The sequence below is a fragment of the Sceloporus occidentalis genome, unplaced genomic scaffold, assembly GCF_023333645.1.
Source record: "Sceloporus occidentalis isolate IW3139 unplaced genomic scaffold, rSceOcc1.0.p SCAF_343, whole genome shotgun sequence".
In the NCBI taxonomy this organism is placed as follows: domain Eukaryota; kingdom Metazoa; phylum Chordata; class Lepidosauria; order Squamata; family Phrynosomatidae; genus Sceloporus; species Sceloporus occidentalis.
This window is the reverse complement of record NW_028317323.1, coordinates 174121-191875: the sequence shown is the minus strand read 5'-3', so window position 1 is coordinate 191875 and position 17755 is coordinate 174121. Positions and strand designations below refer to the sequence as shown.

The 17755-nt window shown below is 40.1% G+C and overlaps 1 protein-coding gene across 1 annotated transcript in view; it reads right to left on the bottom strand.

Annotated features, from left to right (window-relative positions):
• Positions 1-568: 568 nt before the first annotated feature.
• The window catches only part of LOC149274204 (RNA binding protein fox-1 homolog 2-like), a 36353-nt gene continuing 19166 nt past the window's right edge, over positions 569-17755 (bottom strand). Inside the window, exons 9-13 of the mRNA XM_089505702.1 lie at positions 16303-16438; positions 13400-13442; positions 10661-10752; positions 6699-6771; positions 569-613 (exon numbers count right to left, since the gene is read on the bottom strand). Of these exons, the coding sequence (XP_089361828.1) occupies positions 569-613; positions 6699-6771; positions 10661-10752; positions 13400-13442; positions 16303-16438 (389 nt within the window). The remainder of the gene's footprint in view (positions 614-6698; positions 6772-10660; positions 10753-13399; positions 13443-16302; positions 16439-17755) is intronic.

The following is a 17755-nucleotide window of genomic DNA, read 5'->3' as shown; positions in this document are numbered from 1 at the left end:
TAATAGAGAAGTATGGATAAATACTGTTACTACGTGCAACTTCAGATGTTACCATGTCAAGGTTTTGCCTTATACAAGCGAATGGAAAAAAAAATATAAAAATGCAGAGCACTGTCCTTTCTTTCCTTTCCCAAATCCAACCCTCTCTTTCATACATCCTATCTTTTTAAATCTCCACTCCAAATCTAGAAATAATAATAAAAAAGCTCACAGCACATACTTAAGTAAATATTATATACACACATTTTTACCACAGTTTAAAAAATAAAAAATAAACACAATCTTTGGAACAAAATGAACACACCCCCTAAAAAATGAAGAAATAAAAATTACAGATTTGAATAGTAGGTTGAGGTATAAAAAAATGTCCTTTATGTTAGTTTTGTATATATTTCAGTCATATCCACCCATCTTGCACTGCTAGAAAATTCCTGTAGACTGTTTTCTTTTTAAGTATTGCAAAAGCCAGGCCTCACAAACTTTGATAGTGGAGGGACAGGGAAACAGGAAGATGGGAAGAAGGTCAGTTTTGTCCTGGTTCAATGGGGTATAGTAGGCTTACGTCACTTCAGTACGGAGCAAATCGGCTGTAACCACCTCTGTATAAACTCGCCTGGGGAGAGAATAAAATTTATTTACAATAAACCATAAGAATATTTTTAGATTGCAACAAAATGTCAGATCACATAAGATTTTGAACCATCTAAATACTAATAATAAAAATGGTAAATGTTGTTGTCACGGATCCGGCTAGTCCAACCGACTACCTCCGCTGTCTTGTGCTCCCTTAGCCTGGGAATACACACTTTCCGCGGTTTCCCAGTCACTAGCCGAGACTCAGTGTAGGGTAAAACCAAACGAAGACTGATTTATTTTAGACACACAGGGCTGGATATATCCAGCAAAACACACATTAACATAAAACAAGATATTGGGATACAAACCGCCCCCTTAATCTGCCTCCCAGAGACAACGGGGCAGTAACTGGATAATGGGGGGGGGGACTGATTTATACAACATAATAATGCACATGGGGTGGGGGGGGGCTGATATTAAATTAAAACAATGGCAGTCACTCCCTGGTGGCAGATCCTGGCTGTCTGCTGGAGATAATCCCTTCAGCCAGTGATGAGATGATACTGCTGGGGGTAGCCACAGAAGTCTTTACAAACCCAGGGCCCATAGTCAATAGGGAGGAGGCTGGCAGTCAGGCCTCTCCGGTGGCCCCAGTGATGGAGGGTTCCGTCACAGTTGTCAATTCCCAAATTATCATGTCACTATTAACCAAAGAGCTTTGTGGGTATTGTTTTAATTTAACTAATTTGAAACGGAAATTCCCACCTAAGGCAGTGTGCACCCAGGGTCCATGAACACTGGTGTGGGTACCCCACTCACAGGGGCGCCCACTGAGCAGGGCGGGTTGTGGAGATCGCCATCTCCCTCTAACCAGCCCTACATTAGGAAGCACAAAGTCAGTCACTTCAGACTTCTGCTTCCGAGATCCTTAATCACTATTTGCCAGCAATTGATGCAGAGCGCTGGCATATGACATATCTCGGCGTTCTGCATCAATTGCCAGCACATAGTGATTAGGGAGTATCAAAGCAGAGGTCTGGATAGGATGGAAGATAGAAGTTGGAGGAGGAGAAAGGTAAGAAATGGGGAGGAGATGAGAAGAAAGGGGTGCTGTAAGGGAAAATGTGACCCGGTATGTTTGTGTGTAAGGGCAGTGTAATTGTGTGTATATGGGTAGTGTATGTGTGTAATGGCAGTGTATATGTGTGCTTGTAAGTATGCATGAGTAAAGGCAGTGTGTGTGTGTGGCCTGGCACCTGTAAGGGGAGTGTATGGGCAGTGTACATGTATATGTGCGTGTATGAGCAGGCGTGTAAGGACTTTGTATGTGTACATGTGTGTTTGTATGGGCAGGCAAATGTAAGGGCAATGTATGTGTATGTGCAGTGTATGTGTATTTAAGGGGGGTGAATAGGTATCTACGGGCAGTCAATGTGTATGTGTAAGGGCAGTGGATATGGGTAGTGTGTGTGTGTATATAAAAATCGGCAGAGGTTTGTAAGGGCAGTGCATGTATGTATGGGCATCCACTGCGCAACATATCCTTGCCTGCTAGACGCAATGCAGCTAGCCCTGTTCTCCCTTGCTTCTACAAATAAATGCATACTTCTGCTTCTGTTGATTAATCCTCACATTTTTTTTCTTAAGGGGTCCAAGTGCTTTGCTTAGGGCCTACAATGCTTTTATAACAGCCCTGAAGTCCATCAAGTCCAACCGTTCTACCTATCTTTACTGCTTTTGATCGAAAAGAAGGAAAACCTCTTGATTCCTTCTTGACTCCAAAAAAGGCAATCAGATTTCTCCTTGGATCAAGAAGCTCTAAACATACTAATGTTATATTCTAATCACTCATAGCCTTTTAGGTTCAGCTTTTCTAAAAATAAATAAAAATATGCCAATCCCCTCATTAACTTTGTGGTCCTCCTTTGCAATTTATCTAGTTCCACAATGTCCTTTCTTAAGAACTGCACTACATATTGAAGGTGAAGTGCTGCCATTGACTTATAAAAGAGAACAGATGATATCATCCTCCTGTGAATCAATACCCCATTTTATACATGCCCAAAACCTATTGGCCTTTGCAGCTGCTGACTGGCAGTGCACACTGTTGCCAAGTCTAGATAACAGTGCTATAGACAGGGATGGTAATATGCAGGGGACTAAAATGAGTTGAGAAGGGCAAAGATACTTTTCCAGTTGTGTAAAAGAGGACAATGCCACTACATGTGAGATGTGGTTCCAGGTGCCCAGAAACATCTCCAACAGATGTTACTACATGTCAGGATGGCAGCAGTCAGTCTTGTTGGTACCATTTACCATGTGAAAAGTGTTGCATTTCGAAGTGTTGCAGCATCTAGAGACCCCCACACAATTAAAAATTCAGTATTGAGTTTCTGCTCCCATTGCTTCATATATGGTAACTTGTCAGGATAGTTTTGTGTTACAAGAGCTTTGTAGCATACTTGAATAGCATGTTTTATATAGAAAGGAGTTTGCAGGTAGGCAACTAAATTGTGATGCATGCTGAAGTCTGGGTGCTCGACCACCGTCTTTAGAATGCTCCTAAGACGATCATATGTAAATCACTCTGAGGAGAGGAGACCAAATCGCGTCTGGAGATCTTCAAATGGGTTGCATCAGAATTTGTCATAATCTTTTCTTCTGGATCTTATGTCAAGGTCGATCCAAGACTGAAGCAAGAGTTTATCAGTAAAGTGGGATAAGAACGAAATAGGGACGCTACGTTGAGCAGCCGGGAATGGTAACAGCTTTAACATGGTTCCCTTTCAAACATTTAGTGCTAGGAAGCAAATATCCTATTTTGGGCAATTAGAGTAACCTTTTGTGTGGAACCATATCAAATGCCTTAGCAAAGTCTAAATAGATCACATCTTCTGCCACTCCTAAATCTATATTTTACAAACTTCTTCATAGAATGCTGTTAGGTCTTGTCAAATGAACCTGTTTTTTCACAAAACCATGCTGACTTCTACTAATTATATTCTGATTCAAGATGTATTTTTGAATGTATGCCTTTACCAATTGTTTGTGCGTTGTTCTCCCTCCCTCACGTCCTACCCTGTCCTTGTTTCACATGCCCTACCCCCGGACTTTAACCCCTCATATCCCGGACACCATCGACCCCACCAGAGGGCCCTTTCAAAGAGTTAACCCACAGGTGGTGGGGTACGGACCAGGGGTGGTTCAGAGAGGGAGGCTACTGTAGAGCCCTGGTCGCTGGGACTTCCAGGAGAGCGGAGATCAGCCGGCGTGGTTACTGTACGCACGCCGGCTACCTCGCCCTCTGTCCCGGGGAAACTTTGAACTGCTGCCGCTTGGGGTCCCCTTTGGCCAATTGCGTCGCTTTTTGGACAGGATATCCTCAGTATACCCCGGGATCTCCGCTGCTCCTTTGAGATCAGCCCGAGAACGACGACCTAAGGTTATACGGACATTGCGGGGCTTGGTGCCCTGAGTATGGTGCTGGGCTGTCTGGGTAGGGTGGGAATATGTTAATGCGATTCATGTCCCTTGCACGCCGGACTGTATATAAGGGTGTGTGTTTCCAAATAAACCGAGTCCTGTTTTCACCTCAACATGAATGTCGTCTGATGCTTAGGGTGGGCTGCTATGATCCCTTATTGTCCTTTTCAGGACAATAGCCACACTGTGAAGCTCAGCTTCAGCTAGCCACAGTGCCGGTGCAGCTAGGATCATTTATTGTGCTTTTCAGGACAATAGCCACACGTTGTAGCTCAGCTTCGGCTAGCCACAGTGGTAAAGCAGCCCTGTTGCAGCGGCGTCCCCCCTTCTCTCTGCAACGCTGGTTCTGTCTGGCGGTGAAGAGGTTAATTGCTGGTATCCCGGTGGCCATGGGGAGAAGGAAGAAACGTTTGGCGGGAGTACCCAGTCGGGTACAGGTCGTTCCCATCACAAAGAGAAACAAAACCAGCAAAACAGGCCGATCAAATTGCCTCACCTTCCCCCCCAAGAAAAAGTGAAAACCTTGTGAAACACAAGGTGACGTCAACATCCTGTTGGTAGGATGACTGGCTCTTTTCTTTTCCATAATGGTAAAATGTCACTTAAGACCAGGGGGTTTGTGTATTACACATGATTAATTACATGATCTGGATTCATGTCTTCCCAAAAGGAAGTAACCAAGTCTCTGAGCCTTCAGTCAGTGGAGATGAATACAAGAATTACTATGAAAAAAGGGTAATCGAAGAGGTACCGCCTCTGTTAAGATTTTATGGTATTCAATTTTCAATATATTTGAACAGTATGATTTGCCACAGTTCAGGGCATTACCATTCTGTCTCTCCTACACGCTCATGAATTTTACCAAGATGGTCTAGATTGTACGCTTGTTTGAGCAGGGCCCTCCTGACCTAACCATAATCATAATAATAATAATGACACCAGTTTTAACAACAAGACTGTCTCAAGATTCTAAACGTCTATGACTGGGCTTTAAAAGAATATTCCCAAGCAAGATCTATTTACCAAAGCAGGGTGAATAGGGTATGGGAAAACATTGCTAGATTGTAAACTATTCCAGAATATCATGGCCCAAACAGGAAAGCCCAAAATAGATTTGATTGCAGCAAGACTGAATGCAAAGATAGCTAATTTTCAATCCCTCAACAAACATCACGCAGAGAGAAATTGGGTGCCCTATCAGCAGAATGGCATTACAGCCTGGCATATGTATTTGCAGCTAGATGGTTCTCTGATTATATATAAAGAAAAAGTCCAACTACCATCTTGGGTTCTCATTAAGAGGTCAGGAGTTGGACTTTTTCTGTATTTGGTAGGCCTTTTTAAGCACAACATGTTGGAAAGGACATTGTTTAACTTATCACCACAGTTCCTTGAAATCTCTCTCAAGCAGGATTTGGAAAAGGCTTACATTACACATTATATCAAGGTTCAGATTGCTATACAGATAAGTACTTTTTTGTGTCATGGCCTAGCAGTGAATCCATTAATTTTGTTAGAGGTATTTGCAACCTAAAACCTCCAATTTGTGATACAGAGTTGAAGTAGAATTTGCCTGTGGTCTTAAATGTTTTGTGTTTGTTTCTCTGTTTGAGCCACTGGAATCTACTGATGTAAAAATTCTGACCTTTAAGACTATGTTTTTAGTGACCACACCATCTATTTACAAAATTGGTGAGTTGCAGCCTTTAGCTGTACATGTACTCTATATAACATTCTTTTTAATAAAAGTTGTTGTATTATGCACCTTACCTTACTATATGAACATGTACAACTTTGACCCCCTATTTGAGATCACATTCCACTAGAACCATGACAACATCTGGGCAGCCAAAGCTTGTGTTGAGCACATTTTCTTCCTGCACACATGTGCCAACTATAACAAGTTCAATATAAAGGCTTTTGGTGAGCTGTATTCCGTTCTTCAGGCCATCGCGACAACTCCCGTCTCACCAGAATTACCTCTTTACATTCCCAAGCTTGTATGCTGCTACATGGATGTGAGGGAAGCAAAAACCTTGGGGGTCTCAGCATGTATATATGTAATATGGGTGATTGCCTGCATGTCTCTGCTCTATCATTGTTTCACAAGTTTTGTCTTCTGCCTGTGTTTGTGTCTTTGTCACTTTCTGTATCAGTGGTGTGGAAGATGAAACATTTTATTATTCATTTCATATTTTTAACTATATACAATGTAGCCCAATAATACTTTGTCACTAGGTTAACACATTCTCAATATTATTCACCACATATTTAGAGCGCCTCTACCTCAGACAAACTATACTTGCTCAAAAGAGAGAGATCAGAGACTCTTGTAATTGTCAAATGACAATTTCCAAGATGGCTAGTTCCCAAAATTCCAGTGATATCAATTTGCAGCTAATGAGTATTCCCTTTTATTATGTATGTAAGTGTTACCTACTGCTGTACAGTACTTTTATAAGTATAATTAAACAAATCAGGTTGTTAACACCCTGCTTTAGTTTTACATGTAATTAATGTAGTGCATTTTGCATAGTGCATCATTAAGGTATTGGAAACTAAACTCTGCCAATGCAGAAACTTTTTAAAAACAACCAAGCACACTGCTGATTGCTTAAGCCTGTAGGTTCTTTACTTACCACAGCTCCCACTCCGTAACTGGTAGCAGGGGCCAAAGCATGGTACGGATCGGTTGTATATACTCTGCCGTACCTGTTTTAAGAAACAATATGTAAAATAAAACAAAATGTGATTTCATTGTATCCAATAAATGCATAACATTGTAAATTTAGTCAGGAAAATAACACTCCAGCCCTATGTTCATGTCAAATGCGTATTGGAGTGCCTTTTGCATGGACTCCATCACAATTTACTGTAAGCAAATCAGTGCTCGTATCCATTCTTTAGTTATTGGACTTAGATAGTGAGGCTATCTTATTTAACTCCAATAACTAAATAATGCATGGTCTAATTTGAACATAGTAAACATACAGTGTTAAGTGTGTGTGTGTCAGGAGTGTGTTGCAGCCACTACTAGTCTTCAGAGGGTGGATTGGAAGTAGGCTGCAATGGGAAGAAATAGGTGGACACTAGGCAGGAGATGGACATGATCAGTCCCTGCTCAAGCACAGGGAAGCAGTGCCTTACCCAGACACACCAGACCAAATGCAGGATTTCCCAGATATTTCAGTAAAATACACACAGAATGGACTACAACACACATCAAAAAACTAAAAATACAATTCTGGGCACTAATCTTTTTTTTTGCTCCCATACACAATTTGCAAGGTAAAACATTCTAAATTTCTGAAAAAATTCTCTGAGCTACTAAAAATTGAATCGTATTAACACTATACGTGACTGATACACAAAATAGTTTAGGTGATTTTGCAGTAAAATTCATCGGGAAAATTAATAATGAATACACACACACACACACACTGGCCACTTTATTAGGTATACCTGCCTTTATTATTCGTGGCATACATTCTACAAGGTGCTGGAAACATTCCTCTGAGATTTTGGTCCATATGGACATGACGGCATCACGCAGTTGCTGCAGATTTGTCGGCTAAACATCCATAATGCGAATCTCCCATTCCACCACATCCCAAAGGTGCTCTAATAGATTGAGATCTAGTGACTATGGAGGCCATTGGAGTACAGTGAAATCATTGTCATGTTCAAGAAACCAGTTGGAGATGATATGAGCTTTTTGACATGGTGCAGTATCCTGCTGGAAGTAGCCATCAGAAGATGGGTACACTGTGGTTATAAAGGGATGGACATTACTCAGCTGTCACGTTTAAAACGATGCTCAATTGGTACCAGGCCCAAGGCATTATGCCGCCTGGGGCGAAGTTCAAAATACCGCCCCCCCATTATCTACCCTTCCTCTGCCGCCCCCCCCCCCATTACCTACCCTTCCTCTCCCTCCTTATTATCTACCCGTTCAGCAGTCCTGCAGCGAATCTCCCTGCTCGGTGCCGGCTTGTAATGCCGAGCGCTGGAAATGACGTCATCTTCCTGCATTACAAGCCGGCACCGAGACCGAGCAAGAGGGCTCACAGAGGAGAGAGAGGGGCGCCGAGCGGGTAAGCAAAAACCACTCGGCGCCCCTCTCTCTTGGGGCTTGGGCCAGAGTGCCGCCTGGAGCAATTGCCCCACTCTGCTCCATTGTAGGGCCAGCCCTGATTGGTACTAAGGGGCCCAAAGTGTGCCAAGAAAGTGTCCCCCACATCATTACACCACCACCACCAGCCTGAACCATTGATACAAGGCAGGACGGATCCATGCTTTATGTTGTTTACGGCAAATTCTAACGCTGCCATCTGGATGTCGCAGCAGGAATCTAGACTCATCAGACCATGCCATGTTCTTCTAGTCCTCCATTGTCCAATTTTGGTCAGCCTGTGTGAAGTGTAGCCTCAGTTTCCTGTTCTTAGCTTGACAGGAGTGGCACCTGGTGTGGTCTTTTGCTGCTATAGTCCATCTGCTTCAAGGTTCGACATGTTGTGAGATGGTATTCTGCATACCTTGGTTGTAACGAGTGGTTATTTGAGTTACTGTTGCCTTTCTGTCATCTCAAACCAGTCTTCCCATACTCCTTTGACCTCTGACATCAACAAGGCATTTTCATCCACACAACTGCCACTCAATGGATATTTTCTATTTTTCGGACCATTCTCTCTAAACCCTAGAGATGGTTGTGCGTGAAAATCCCAGTAGATCAGCAGTTTCTGAAATACCAGCAGAGCCAGTCTTTCACCAAAAACCATGCCACATTCAAAGTCACTTAAATCCCCTTTTTTTGCCATTTTGATGCTCGGTTTAAACTTCAGCAAGTTGCCTTGACCACATCTACATGCCTATATGTAAAAGTTGCTGGCTTGACTGATTAGCCATTTCTGTTAACAAGCAATTGAACAGGTGTACCTAATAAAGTGGCCAGTGAGTGTATGTATGTATGTATGTATATTATATACACACACACACACACTATGGAGAAAAGTATTGGGGAAAACTCACAATTACACCGACAGGGACTTTTATGACATTCCAGGGCCGGCCCAAGACATAGTGCCGCCTAGGGCAAGGTTTGAAATGGCGCCCCCCCCTGCCGACACCACTGCTCATTATCTACCTTTCATCTCCCCCCCCCTTTGTACTTCACTTACCTTCCAGCAGTCCTGCGGCGAGTCTCCCTGCTCTGCCGCAGTGCGCGCTGCTTCACTGCTGAGCACCGGAAATGACGTCATATTCCGCCGCTCAGCATTACAAGCCGGCACCGAGACCGAGCTAGAGGGCAGAGGAGAGAGAGGGGCGCCGAGCGGGTACCAACGACTTGATAAGCGAAAACCACTCTGCGCCCCTCTCTCCTCTGCTTGGGGCGGCAAAGTGCCGCCTCTTCAAAAGTGCTGCCTGAGGCAATTGCCCCATGACAGGGCCGGCCCTGATGACATCACATTCTAAATTCATAGACCTTAATATGAAGTTGGCTCCCCCTTTGCAGCTATAACCGCTTCATCTATTCTGGGTAGGCTTGGATTTTGGAGTGTTTCTGTAGGAATTTTTTCAGATTCATCCAGTACATTTGTGAGGTCAATATATTTCAGTTTATGTCAAAGGAGTTTGATGGGGTTGAGTTCAGGGCTCTGTGCGGGCCAGTCAAGTTCTTCCACACCAAACTCATCAAACTATGTCTTTATGGACCTTACTTTGTGCACAGGGGTACAGTCATGCTGGAATAAAAAATGGTCTTCCCCAAACAGTTCCCACAAAGTTGGAAGCATAGCATTGTCCAAAATGTCTTGGTATACTAAAGGGGACATTCTCAATAATGCTATGCTTCCAAATCAAGACTTGGTGTGACTGCCCCTAGCATTCAAAACAGAATCAATTCTTCAAGTATTTTTGCACAAATTTAGAGATTTTATAGGCATATAGTTAGGTGCATGGTTAAACAATATTACCAATCATGTGCCAATGATCCAATGATGCCAATTAATATGTAGGTTGAAACACAATAATAATGGAGGAATAAAAATGGATGAGGAACAGCCAAACTTACTAAGAAGGTGAGGTTGCTAAAGAGAGTTTAATTTAAAAAGTCACACCAAGGCAAGACTGAGCACAGCAACAAACCACAAGGTAGTTGCATGAGCAAGGTCTCTCTCAGGCAGAAATTTGAATGTGCAATTGAGGATGGTAACCACAAATATCAACTTCTCTTCTGTTGACTCACTTTGGATTTTGTTAAATGATAAAAAGAAACTCTTAACACGTCTATTTTATTGAAAGCGATTTTACCTTGCTATATGAACGGGTACATCTTTGGTTCTACAAGCAATTGAATCATAATGTGAAGATGATTGTTATTGTGTCCTGTGTAAAACCAAAGAATTCACGCACGACTGTATGTATGTATGTATGTATGTATGCATGTATGTATGTATGTCACAGGTGCCTGTGCCAAGGCAACTTATTGGTGCCTAAATGCCATGTGAAAGGTGCTGCCTGCCCACAACGTCACATTTAAATGTTAATGACAGCAATATAAATTGTACTAAAGACAAAAGAAAACCGTGTTACATGGTCATACCCGTCTTGGTAGGCTGCAGCTGCTGCTGCAGCGGCTGTGGCAGCTGTTGCTGCGGTGGCTGGTTGCGTGTATCTGTAAGCTGCATATCCACCCTGTGTGTAGAAGAAGACCATTAGAAAAAATGTGAATAAAAAATATTCAGTGGGATGAGAATGCGTGGGAGAAAGCTGCACACTCTGTGGTATTCTTAAGCCAAATTTTGCTTTCCATATTACAGAACCATTTTGAAACCTTAACAGCTTTCCATCCTAGATTCAGAGGGTTTTGCTGCTGTAAAGAAGCATTGTATTATTTTTAGAAGTGTACTCCCATTTTAAATTGCATTAGATAAGGCAAAATAGAGAAATTAAATAAGTGATATAACTCACCAATTCGACCTAACATGAAGACTACAATAGTAAGTAAGTAAACCACAACCCCCCCAAAAAAAGACATTGCATCAACTTTATAAAATTACCATTTAACCCCCCCTTGTGTTTTATTATGAGACTGTATATTAAATTATGTGACTATCCTGAAATACAGGAAGCACATATTTATAGAATGGTTTATTCCAGTAGAACATGTGTACCATCTTGCCCACGAAACAGGTTTGTATGTTAGAAAGTACTGTACACATGTAAGAATCATAATAAAGAATACAAACAACTACGTTTACAGGTGGTCTTGTACCATAGCTCTCATTCATAAGGTTTTACTGTATAAAAGCAGGCCTATAATAAGGCAAATAGTGCTAAAGACATAAACCAGAAACATTTCAAAATAAAATGCACGACCCATGCACAGCCACAAGGATGTCTGAGGGTCTATAAGCAATAACCTTAGTTAGAAATAAGTGCATTCCAAACAGAAGTTACTAATTTAATAAAATATGCTTATTAATGATCCACTTTTATAAATTGTATATTTGTAAGGAAGTGAATGTAGGAAGTGAACATATGAGGCTCTATTTGACAGCCATGAAAACAAAAGCGTAAAAAACAAACAATCTTAAACTCCATTTGTTAGGACTATCCCTGCATTCCTGAGGGAAAAGTTATTACCCTAAAAATCTTCTACAAGATCTACACAAGGTTGGGTGAAGGGGGACTCCTCTATTACGTGCATTGAGTTAGGGGTAGACACGTCAATGTGAGGTTAATGTTTAAGCGTAACACCGTCCTATTCCGGTGCTACTAACATCACAGGTGGTTAATGTCCAAGCCAAACTGGAGAAGGAACTAGAGCAGTAGGAGAGAAAAATTGAATAAAGAGAGGAAGGGAAAAAAACAGTCTGAAGTTTGTGGTTGTTCTATTCAAACTAATTAAACTTTATGAAAAGACAATAGATATTCTTTTAGCATGTATAGCATTAAAGTAATGGTATCTCCTTTTGGTTGAGGAAGAGAAATGTCTGGTCGGTCCATAATTAAAAGGAGGCTCCCAATAAATGAATAATGTAGTATATGTATATGTCAAGCTGTATGTTTATTATTTGAACATTCCTTGGTCTTTAGGCATTCAAATAAATTGTTTTCTATAGGTTATTCTCTTTGAATACTAAGATAAACTACGTGACCAATGTAATATCTGAACTTTTTAGGTCAAAACATACTAAATTATTAAAGCGCAGCACTAAGGAAGATCTAGGAAGATGCCTAGGTTGCTCCAATATAGGAGAAATATTAGAATACAAGGCTTTTTAATGAAGACCATTATTTAGCAGTTCACTGCTTCTCTAGAGTTCCAATGAAAAGGGATATTGTTAAGTGAATATTTAAAAATTTAGCATTGAAAAGTTAGAGTAACAGGTTTTCTGGTTAATCATTTCACAGTGGGAATGTCCTTAAGTCAAATGGTGGTGTTGTCATTATACTAATGCCTTAAAGATAGGAAAGATTTTTTTTCTTGTGAGCAAAAGAAAGTGAGACATAAGAAGGGAAGAGGTTTCAGTCGGAGGACAAATACACTATGTTGTGAGGGGAACAGAGACTTAAATTAAACAACTTTTGATGGGTGAACCAAAAATTATGGAACAAAATTGCGAAGCTAGCATACGGTAAACATTTTTTTTTATTGATGCTCAATGGGTTCAATTAGAGTGTTTCACCAAAAGCGAATGTGAAATCCAATGTACCTAGAGTATGGTGCTACACTTATATTAATTTATCCTGCTCAAAAATAAAATAAAAATAACGCCAACCCAGCTACACTGACTAAAAACTAAACACAAGTAAATATGGTGCTCCAAACTGTAGTAGGTGACAGTTCCCCTTTAAGAATGATGTAATCTTGACAGTAATTATTGCCCAATAAGCAGTAAGGAGAATTTTGACTCAATGTAGAAACCTCAAATCTGCTTGATTATTATATTATATTATTATTTATTGTGTTATATAGTGCCATCAAATTCCGTAGATTTTCCAAATAATGTAATAGTTGAACATCGGGGATGTTCTAGATGGACTAGATGGGCAAGAAAAAAAAATATAGATCTGCTGTTTAAATTTAATATTTGTATAAAACTAACTGCATTTTATAAGTGTGACATTATACATTTTACACTAACAAACTCACTAAAGGCCCCAATGCCCAAATGCATACAGGAATCCGATTATGATCTTAAATTATGATGTGGACTCTGTTCCCTTCTCCAACAAGGCATTAATTAAAGGTTAGTAATTTTAATCTTCACAGCAATCTGCACTCTGATTGGTTTGCAGGAGGAAAAGGGGAGAGGCCACATGGGAGGGAGCCTACCTGAGGTAGTTTAGGGTTTAGAATTGGTTCCTGTAAGACTAGTCTATAACAGAACAAAAACAATATTGAAAACCCAGAGGGGAAAATGTCCGAAATATGTATATATAACAAAAACTTATGAATAACACAACAAGCCTGTAGAGAGAAGGAGATTAGACAAAAGAGGGACCGTGCCCTCTCTTCCCATCCACTCATTGCCCACCTCAGGATCCAAAGATTGGGTGGGGGCAAGCCAGCCTGTGTACCAAATCAATAGTATGACATGACATTTGAAATATACCCCAGTTTTCCCCTAAGCCTCAATTCAGGACTTATGAATCAGTGGGATCAAACCACAGCTTCTGAAAGTAAAGATGTTCAGAGGAGAAAAGAGAAACAGGTGAATAAAAAGAAGGCCAAGACAAGAGGAGACAGAAGACAAAAAGTGAGACAGAGAAAGGTAAAAGGGTAGTAAGGAAGGGGAAACAAGGCAAATCACAGGCAAACCCTTAAAGAAAATATAAAAAATTCAAAAATATAAAAAAAAAAAATGTAAAAACTGCCCTACATCATGAGCCAAATAAAAGAAAAATTTCCAGTCTCCTGTTTCTTGCACACAAATTCTGGTCTGAAGGAGGAAACCAGTCACAAGAACTAATAATAAATTATTTTTATTTATTAAAAGTCAAGTCAGGTTGGAGCCAAAGAGTCTGACGGTAGCGGGGAGGCGACCAACACCATTGCATGCATTATCTGAAAACCCCCAAAACATTAAGATCTACCACACTGCCACCACAACACCTTAATCTCAAAATCTACCATTCCAACAGCCAGAGCAGTGTTTAAATCAGCATGCCTGCATTCCCAGACACAACACTTCACTGATGTTACAAATGATAACAAAATACTACAATGAAAATTAAAAAGATACGGAAGTAATAAGGCGTGGAAATGAGAAATAAAAAAAAAAAAAGAACAAAAGATGTGATATGGATGGGAATTAAGGCTGGCTTGCACGGGCAAAGAGGAAACGGGAAGCAGAAAGCAGGGCAGGATTAGAACTGATTGGCTTTTTTTTTTTTTTTAAATAAATTGTATTTTTTGTGGTTTATCTTTGCATACTTACATATAATTCAGTGCCATAAAATCCATCCTGATATAGCACACTATAGAATCACACCAGGAAAGGGGGGGATAAAATGATAATAAAAAAACAAACAAACAAAAAAAACAAAACACATTCCGGTTATTAACAGCAGCTGCATGCACCATGCCATATAAATCATACGCAGGCAAGAGAGATGTATGAATAACCAACCTTTTTTACTCCCACCCCCTTGTATCTGCAGTTATGACATTGTCCTAGGTTTGCAAAGCTGCAATGTCTTGCATCTAACTTACAAAAGATTATTAGCTTACTGTATAAACGTAACTGTGCTCAAATCTAGTAACAATTTTAATTGCATTTAATAAAAAACACTCTAGCATTTAAAATGGCTACCTAAAACTAAGTTATATATTACAAGTTTGTTTACTAAAAAACAAGCCCCACTTGCCATAAAGTCTGAGGCATTATACAATATAGCAATGCTACATGAAAAATAAACACATAAGTACCACCCATGGCCTGTGTAATCTATTCTAATTCGAATGTCAGTTAAAGGAAAAGTTGTTAAACAGTATCATTTAATGCTATGACCACAATCAGTAAAGCAAATAGTTTGCGTTACGATTCCAATAAAAATTGATGTATTACTGCCCCCTTTCAAGAAAATGGTGGGGTTTTATATGAGGGAAAATAGCCAAAAAATGGAACTTTAATATTATTATTATAAGCATTTTAACAAGTCGCTGCATTTGTATTCTAGTCTTTTACTTAACATGATTCTAAGTGTGATGTATTGTAAAATATCTATCCAGAGCTAGAGAGCTCAATGTTTTGTCTAAGTGTAACATAACCTTTATGTTCAATGATACTGATATACATTATACCCCAATTAATGTCAACATTGTAAACACGTGGAAGAATTTTTGCACAGGTAAACATTGCTAGTACAGCTTTATTTGCAATGAGCCTTCCTGTAATGGAATTCATTTAATCCACATCTGTTGTAAACATTTACTGTGAATGTATAGGTTTGGCCAGGAGTGGATGTTAATATTTCTAGTTATGGTTATTCATACATCACCTAAGTATGCTCACCCAGTTATGTATGAGGCCAAGATTCATGCGTGTCAGCTATGACTGGTCACACACACACACGCCCACACCCACAGGTGCAGTTATTAACAAGCTCCAAAATCAGCCTCCTCCCCGCTCCCCACAACCTAGCACATTATCACATGTCCCCGTGTAAAGTGAATTATCCCTTTCTCTTGCTTCCTCTAATAATGCTGGATCTGTTCTACCCAGAAAGGCACAGAGCATAAATTGGATCCATCCTTTCTCATTCTTTCACTTCTAATTGTGTTGGGGAGGGGGAGAGCTACAGGCAAATACAGCACATTATAGACGGTGTATTTCATAAAGTGTATGCATGTGCCTTGCACTGATATTATTTCACTTAAAACTATATTACTACATTGATGCATTCTGTTTATTCATGTGCCAAGTGACCAGTAACGTAAAATAATTCCTCTGTGTGTATATGTATATATATTTCTTGCCTACATGTATAACTGCATGTAAGCATGCTACATTTCTTATAGAAAATCCTGCTCTGTCTGTGAGCTTAAGTGAAAAGTAATCTGTCAGTGGCACTGTATATGAATATTACATCATATACATATATATATATATTTAAAAGGTATATATAATCATTTCTATAGTTAAACTCTGCTTCTTCTAGCAACAATTTCCCCATCTCCTGCCAATAGGAAATCCCCCGTCTCTAAATTCCTTAGCAGACGACCCATTCACTTACCCAGGATACGTGGGGATTGCTGTAGGAGGCACTGCCCTCACTGCACCATACACCGTCCTCCCTCGGCCCCTCAGGTGTGCCCCCCTGAAGGCAGCTGCTGTAGTGGCTGCTGCAGTGGGGTAGGGGAAGCCAGGAACTGTTGAGAAGAGAAATAGTAGACAAATGGGGGGGACAGAGTATTGAGAAAAGAAATTGGTGGTGGAGGGGGACGACAAGAGGTGAAATATGAAAATTGCACAAAAAAGCTAAATCAGAAGTTTTCAAAACAACTCTGGTTCCTTTCATGCCATGCTTGGGCATAATGGGACTGTCATGCGGCTGCAACCAACTGACGATGGTTTAACAAAGTATCTCAACGGGGAAAAGTTTTGAAGCAGCCATTTTTTTCAAAACTGATAAATATGCAAAACATTTGGGTTTGATCAATATTATAACTCTTTAAATCCTCTCAAAATATTTTCTCCTGCAGCCAGTGCAGCACTAAGAATATCAAAGTTTCTTTATTACACACACAAATGAGTAAACACTCACTTCAGAAAATGGATATAGTACATATGGACAAATTCACTGGGAAGAACTCAGTGGTGCCAGCAGCTAAAACACAATCCTTTTCTCGTCATAAGAGTATTTATCTGGATGTGCAGTCAGGAACAACAATAACCAATGTAAGAGAAGCTATTATTTTGGCCAAGCTGAGAGATCTGACATAATTTAACATTGCATTTTTGCAGAGACATAAAACTTGTCAGCAGTTAAGAACCATTTAGTCAAATTGTCATCTGCTGTAAAAAGCTCAAACGTCATTTGGACCGTGATCCTCTCTTTCATTCCCTCACTGTTTTTACCTCTACCACTTCTGCTAAAATGCTGCTCCACTTATGCGCTACATTCCTCAAAACGCTTTGTGCTTTATTTTTGAAACTGTATTATGACAAAATATGGTCACGCACTGCAAGTTGGTTGCACGATAAAGTAATTAAAGCATTTACATTGAACAAGCTTCAGGAGATTGCATGCTAAATGGAACTTTGAGAAATTATGTGTGTGTATATTGTATTAACAACTACGTCAAACAAAATACCAACAAAGAATAACTCTGGCAGTAGCTTTTGTTTCTTATCAAATAAAATATTATGTGAAATTTTACAGACAAAAAAATCAATTTCCAGAAATTCCCCATATACAGTTATCACTGAAACAAATGCAATAGACCATGTTTTGCATCCATACAAGACAATCTTATCAAATAAAAAATACCTGCCCCCCCAAAAAAAGTTCTTCCAAGAAGAATCTGCCGTTGATAATAAGACCTTGATTTTTCTCTTCGATGACAAAAAAAACTTGTATGTTTTAAGTAAGGATCGTGTCTTTATGGAACAGGTATGAGTTTTTCCCTTCCACCCCCAAACCCCAGTGCAAATAACATCACCCGCACGTGCAAGAATGAGCAGAA